Source organism: Trichechus manatus, unplaced genomic scaffold (genome assembly GCF_000243295.1).
Source record: "Trichechus manatus latirostris isolate Lorelei unplaced genomic scaffold, TriManLat1.0 scaffold00002, whole genome shotgun sequence".
Classification (NCBI taxonomy): Eukaryota; Metazoa; Chordata; class Mammalia; order Sirenia; family Trichechidae; genus Trichechus; species Trichechus manatus.
The window spans coordinates 2,841,720-2,849,071 of NW_004443938.1; the positions used below are offsets into that span (position 1 = coordinate 2,841,720).

Genomic DNA, 7,352 nt, shown 5'->3' on the forward strand with positions numbered 1-7,352 from the left:
ACACACCCACACACCCATACCCACCCAGAGGACACCCCCACACATCCACACTGAGGACGCAAGCACCAGTGCTCCCCCTTCTGCAGGAGAAGCCGCTGGCCCACACGCAGGCCCCGCCACCACCCTGGCCCCATGTCTGACTCCTTGTTCCTGCTGTGCTGAGAAACCCTGAAGAGAAGGCAGCTTTACTTCCTGTCTCCGTACGGGCAATGTTCGCTTGGGAGGTGGGGACTGACGCCAGTGTGACTCTAGTGGTGTTTACACCAACCGTCAAGAACCTCACGTTACATGAGGAACAGCTGCTTGACAACCTTTGAGGGGGAAACCAAAACACGTCTTTATTACAGAAGAGCAGGTACAATGACATGGCCAAGGAAACTGTGCTACCCAAAGGGCACATTTGTCTCTGACAAAGCACACCCATCCCTTCTGGACAGTCTGTAGAAAAATAAGTTGTGGAGCTTCTTTTTACATCAACAGTCAGAGAAGCAGCTGCTAAAATGCACGTGTCTTGGATGTGATTATGAGTTGTGAGAATGCGTGTGGAAAAAGCAAGTAACTGAGAATTTCTCAACACGCAAACACAACCCGACTGCTCTGCCGCGTCCTGCTCCTGCAGCGGCCACCGTCCCAGCGCAGGCTCTAGGCGTTGTAGAGCGGACAGCATCTGAGTCAGCCCTGAGTCGGGAGAGGACATCCTCAAACTGCCAAGAGGGGCTTCCGCGGAAAAGCCAAAAAAAAAAAAAACTAACCACTGTAAAAATTTGGCAAGTGGCTCAAATGTCAAAAATGTGGAAATCCGATTTCCTTAAAAAGATCTCCAATCTCGACTTAACACTATGCAACTGAGAGACTCAGAGGGTCTGGGAGTCCTGAAAGCTCAAACCCTTGGTGAACATTCCAGGAGCTGTTCAGATACAACAGATAAAACAGTCATACACTGTTAGAGATGGTGACGGTCTATAAAACTTAAAAATCACTGATTTCAATACAGGTATAGGTCATTACATTATTCAATCTACTTCCATTTAAATGAGTCACACAGTATCTATCAATCTTACTCTTAGACTGTTCTGTACCCTAACAGACAGTACTACAAAACGCTTCCTAAAAGGTGGGTTTTTTTTTTTTTTTTCGGGGAGTTGGGGGTAGTGTATTGTCCTACTATCCTTCACTGGACTATCAAGGAGGGAATTCTAAATAAAAAAGGATTTTGTCCCCATCAGAAGTTGTGGCACTCGAAGCTTCTGCCTTCACAGAAGGAAGTAACAGAGAAAGAAGAACGGCTTCTCCAGAAGCACAGACAACAACGTGCATCTTCTCGGGACAGAAAAACGAACTCCCAGTCAGAGCCTCCCTCATATCAGAGCTTAGCTAGGAACAAACAAGATGAAACGAGACCAAAGATTGGAGAACAACATTGGCAAGTTTTCCAATTCTGACAACACGTGAAAATTAGATTACTTGAAAAAAAATAACACCTGGAAATAAATTATTAACTAATAACTCATCATCTATCAGATTACATACTAAACTAAATTATCCTAGATAATGTTTTATAAGCCACTTTGCTTTCCTTGACATAAACTGGAATTGTAAAATTCTAGTAAATAATCTATTTGAAATGTTCAGTGTTCAGCGACTCTCTTACTGCATTCCTACTGCCACCCACGGTTGACACTCAGTTTTAAAAGTAACTGAACAAACATCACAGCAGCTGGGCCAGGCCCAGGAAGGACCGCCGGGGTCAAGGGCCGTCTGCAGAGAGGCTCAGGCTAACATCTGCGAGTTCACAGGTCTGCGGGAGACAAGCTCAGAGGAGGTCTGGAGATAGAGTTCAGAAGAGGGGTAGCTGGGCGCGGCCAGGGAGAGTTTCTGGTCCAGTCGGAAAGCTGAGGCCCAGGCCCGGCTCTGCCGTGAGCATCTTAGACACCTATCCCCTCACCCCGGCCAACCACCATGCTCAGGCTACGTGGTACATTCTAGCTCCTTAGAGGACCAGGACCTTTTCCTCGGCGTCCCGCCTCCCGCGCTCCTCCTCCTGCCGCCGGCGCTCCTCCTCCTGGCGGGCGCGGTCCTCCGCCTCCCGCTGCCGCATGTCCTCCAGCTGCTGCTGCCTCCGCCGCTCCTCGTCCTGCAACTAACAACAGATCAACTCCACTTTCCACTCGGCGAAGGCCTCCCGGACAACAGACAGCACACAGGTGGGACAGGCAGACACGCACACGCACAGAAAGTTAATGCAAAATCACCGCTGGAAGACGATGGAACTTAGGCATTTAGTATCTCTACAGTTTCAAATAAGTTACCTAAAAAAAAAAAAGGCCTTTGCTCTACACCCAGGTTGCCCTCCATGGGCTGTGGCACAAAGGAGCAGGAACTGACCTCTTGCAATCAAGCACTAACCAGCACGATTCCTTCGTTAGGATGCACTTAAGTTCACCAGCTCATAGAACTAGCAGACTCAAACGAGATGGAACCCTAGCAGCCCATGTTCCGAGAGAACCAAGTTCTCAGGGCTCCCCCTTCTCTGGCCCTCTGCCATCGCCCCCTCCAGGCCCACCCTGGACTTGAGGGAGTCCTGCTAGCTCAGGGGGCCCCACTCCGAGTCATGGAACTGAGACCCGGAAGGACCCTTATCCTGCCTCTCTTACTTTCACTACTTCTCTGCCAGGTAACTGCCCATCTCCCACTGGACATGTCAAGTGTCTGGGACCCACTACCTACCTCCCAAAACAATACATTCTATTTTCAAAAAACTACGTGTCGAAAAGCTTTTATGTTGGTCAGAATCCATCTCCTGTTTTCTATTTTTGGTCATTCCCGTTCTGCCCTCTTGAAACACATTCAGCACCTTTCTCGCATCCTCTCCAAATACATATGGCTGTCTGACTCTTCCTGAGACTTAATTTTCTTGGTGGTTTTCAGTTCTTTATCATCCCGGCCACGTTCTTCTATGCACTACAGTTGTATCTTTTCTAAAACGGAACCTCGTAAAGTCACAGCCAACCAGCCCAGAACAGAGTCAGCCTCTCCCATTTTATCACCTGGACACAATACAGCGATGGGTGTTGGCAGCTGTGAAAATTCTGCATCCTCCATACTCCTCACCTGGGCACAGACCTGGGCTCCAATATCGCACATCACCAACTGCTGGCTCAGAATCCAGCTCAACCTCTAACCACTGCCAAGAATCCCTTATATAAAAGTCCTAAAAGGTGTGTTCCAACTTCTATAAAATTACTATTTATTCTATGAACTGTTTACAGCAAAAAATAAACCGCATGAACATCTGGATTTGAACCATGCTTGTATGTTTTTTTAAAAAAAACCAAAACCAAAAATCTAACAACTTTGCCCTTTAATGTGTGTGGGAAACATACTCTATATGGTGAGAAAGTTCCTCATGGGAACACAGTGACCAAGCGTCTTAGAAACAAGTGCCAATGGCCTTCTCAGATAGATGAAGTCAGAGTATAACCCAGGCATGGCTGTTGGGGGTTTGCAGCAGGAGTAGATGCCACTGATCAGGAACTCCAGCAGCAAGGAGGAAGAACAGGACGTTGCCTGCTCCCTGGAACCAAAGGAGAGCTCCCCGCCAGAGGATTTACAGCCCGCGACGGAGAGATGTACCAAGGCTTTCACGGGCTTGAGTACAAGCCATGAGAAATGCCTCTCAAAAAGGAAAACAAAACAGAACAAAAAACCCAGCAACTAGAATATTAAAAGTTCTACAGAAAGGTAATTTATGGGAAAACACAGAACTGCACTAACGCAACAGGGGCTTTCTTTTACTCAGTAAAGCACAAACTGATTTGATTCTATTATACTTTCTAGAGCTGACTGAAACAAGTTCTGAGTAAGACAATTTCACACAGTGATGATACAGCCAATTAGTTCTTTTAAAGAGAGGTATAATTTTAAAAAATTTTATCGAAACAATTATAATTCTCATTTCCTTTTTTTTTTGGCAGATATTTTCTCTTAATCTTCACCCTTTTAAATTTGGACAGGAATGAACAAGGAGCCCCCCCTCGCCCCACTCAGTGTGTAAGGAAAGGCGATTTCCCTGGGTGGTGCTATGATAATCAAGGTAGCTCTTCCCCTGTTACACTATCTCGTGTATTTTTATTTCCAAAACAGAAGCTACTTTGTTCTTCAAAGATACGCTGCTTTACTTCTCGCTCTCCTCCCAAAAAAGCACTGATGAGAGAGAAGCGCAGCTGCTGCCGTACTCCAAATGGCAGCTCAGGACGGCGCGTTCAGCGTGTGATCCGCTTACGTTCAGTGACGACTAAAGCGTGCTGACTGACGTCATGACGTCAGTGATACCCAGGAACAAACGGCCTGCCTGTCGAAGGGAGACGCGCCATTGTTTTACGTTAAAAAGAACAATGAGAAATCATTTCACGAAATGGCTACTGGAGCAGCCTTGGAGTAGTGGAGCAAACGGTTAAGCGCTCGACTACTCGCCGGAAGGTTGGCGGTTCAAACCCACACCAAGGCACTTTGGCAGACAGGCCAAACCCACCCCAAGGCACTTTGGCAGACAGGCCAAACCCACCCCAAGGCACTTTGGCAGACACGCCTGGTGATCCACTTCTGAAAGGCTGCAGCCTTGAAAACCCTATGGAGCAGTTCTACTCTGACACATGGGGTCGCCATGAGTCAGAATCAACTCGACAGCAACTAACAACAACAAGTGATATTTGGGGGAACAGATCAGCATAAATAAAAATAATTCTTATAGAATGAATCAATACAGTTCAGACTGAAGTTACCTCTAAACCAAGAAAACTACGCTGGGATTTCAAAAACCATCATGTGAGCCTGAACCAAGGCTTTGACAAACTGAGAGTCCACATTTCTAGAAAACTATCTTCAGTTTTTAAAATAAGTACCGCATTTTTACGCAAATAACGCTGCCTTCTACATTATGCAAATTTTAGCGGTACTTACAAAAATACCTCGGGGGGGAGAGGGCGTTGGTTGGCAAACAAACGTGGAAGGCGTGCATTATTTGTGTAACATACGGTATGATGAGATGTCTGCTTACACTTTTCTATCACAAAAATACATAAACTTACATCTTTATTATAAAATTCCTACTAAGGTAGACAATCGTGTTTAGATAGCTGCAAAAATACATGGTCCTTTACTTTTAGACATTTTCACTGAAAACAACTAAAAGTCTGCTAGCATGTTATTCTTAAGAAACATTTTTCTCCACAGACTTTTTCTGCTTATGGTTCCTCTCTTGACAAACAGGCTAGAAAACATTTTTAAGGCCAAAATATGAAACAACTCTGACTGTGTCATTATTAATTACTACTGGGTTTTGGTTCTAGGACACCTGGGCTCGGACCCCAGCCCTTCAACTTCTTAGGGGTTTATTCATGCACAAACTTCACCAGCCCACCTCTAGGGACCCGTTTCCTCTTTAGGAGAACATGGCTGCTCTCACAGTTGCTGGGTGTATGGAATGGTAGTGCTGAGACCATCGAGAACAGTACAAGGCACTTGATAAATGACAGTGTGCTCCTCTTAGCACAGCCCAGGTACTTTCTTTTTTTTTAATTTAAAGAAAACGACAATTTTACCAGAAGTCATAAGGTCTATAGCTTAGATTTTGTCAGTGCTTTTCAAACGTTCCTGCTGAAATACCCTAGTGGCCAAGACACTAAAGAGTCACCCCAAGTCAAGGGTGTGGCTCCGAGTGGCCCACACCTACTCTTGACCTTTTCAGCTGACTGCTTTCTCTTACAGGGCCACATGAACTCTGTGTGCTACCACATAATACAGGCGTGCCGGTGTTGGCATAAACACTTCTCCTAATTCCCAGGCAGAGCCACGTCGCACCGCTGAGGTGTGCCACGTGAACGGGCAAAACAGCCTGCTACCTCCTAACGTGTGCTTCTCTGGACTACAACTCTTGAGACAGGGTTCCAACTAACTCTTGCTTGAAATTTTTATAAGACTTTTAATTCAACCCCTTCGATACCTGGGATGATCCATTTCCACAATCCACCTAAAGACCAGACAGGAAAGCAACATGTGAGACTTAGCTCAGGTCTTGAAGTGAGGAAAACGAAGAACCACCACAATCTCTAAAGAAATGACCTCACCGATAGGGAGCTGGGACTGCCCCAAGGTGAAGGAGTTTCTCCTGTCAGTTACTTTTTCGGGGTGAACTGTGTCCCCCACCTGTGAACGTGTACCTGGGAACCTTCTTTGAAGATGTTATCAGTTATACCCAAACAGGGTGGGTTCTAATCCTAATCTTCTGTGACAGGTGTCTTATAATAGAGGAGAAAAGATACAGATGAACCACTAACCCATGGGAAACAAGACTGAGTGGAGACCAGCCCCCAAGAGGTGTCAGGGCAAATGCCTTCTAGTTGGAAGACGGGCCCTAGCAAGAGCTTTATTAGGAGGTGTTTTCTGTGCGGTACAAAACTTTGGTTAAAGCCTCAACGCTCTCCCTTATCGTATTGGGTAAATCTCTTAAATACGGAGTGTCCCTTTCTGCTACACTCACAGCACAGGTTTGTGATGCGGGCAGGGGCGGGCACCACAGCACCACCTAGACGCTGCGGGACTCTGGATTGCTCTCTCCGCGAGAAAGGAGCCCCTGCAGGGCTAGGGAGTGTTTCAGGGCCCAGCAGTTTGTGGTGCGGACACTGGCCGCCATGCCGAGGACAGGCTGGAACGGAGCGGGGCTGGGCACGGTCCAGGGGGAAAGCTGCGGGAAGAGGTGGTGGCCCAGGCCGGGGGGTCGGAGTCCACAAAGTAGACCAGGGGACCTTCTCAGCAGGTGAGTGTTGAGGACTCTGAGGTTTCTGCTGAGTAGCCAGAAAAACCACCTAACGTGAGCACTGCAGTGAGCAGGTGGCAGTGAAGTCGGGGGCTGCAGTGAGCAGGCAGCAGTGGGGTGGAGGGCTGCAGTGAGCAGGTGGCAGTGAAGTCAGGGGCTGCAGTGAGCATGTGGCAGTGGGGTGGGGAGTAGCAGTGGAGTGGGGGCCTGTAGAGAGAGGCGACAGTGGGGTGGGGGTTGCAGAGAGAGGTGGCAGTGGGGTGGAGTGGGGGCTGCAGAGAGGCGGCAGTGGGGTGGGAGGCAGGGTTCAGTGAGAACATACAGAACTGGAGAGGGGGAGACATTAGAAAGGAACTGGACAAGCCTCTAGTCTGAGAGGGGTTTGGACCAGAAATATAAACACAGGTGTAGCTGGCGTTGGTGTGAGCAGGAAAGGAGGAGGGCTGGCCAGCCTGTGAGGGAGACAGCGGGGGGCGGGGGGCGCTGGCCAGCCTGTGAGGGAGACAGACGGAGAGAGGAGGAGGGGGGCTGGCCGGCG

General features: G+C 48.0%; 1 protein-coding gene across 1 annotated transcript in view; it reads right to left on the bottom strand.

Moving 5' to 3' along the window:
* AFDN (afadin, adherens junction formation factor) overlaps nucleotides 1-7,352 on the bottom strand; it is a 119,870-nt gene that overhangs the window by 8,284 nt on the left and 104,234 nt on the right. Inside the window, exon 29 of the mRNA XM_023728482.1 lies at nucleotides 2,006-2,140. Coding sequence (XP_023584250.1) covers nucleotides 2,006-2,140 — 135 coding nt within the window. The remainder of the gene's footprint in view (nucleotides 1-2,005; nucleotides 2,141-7,352) is intronic.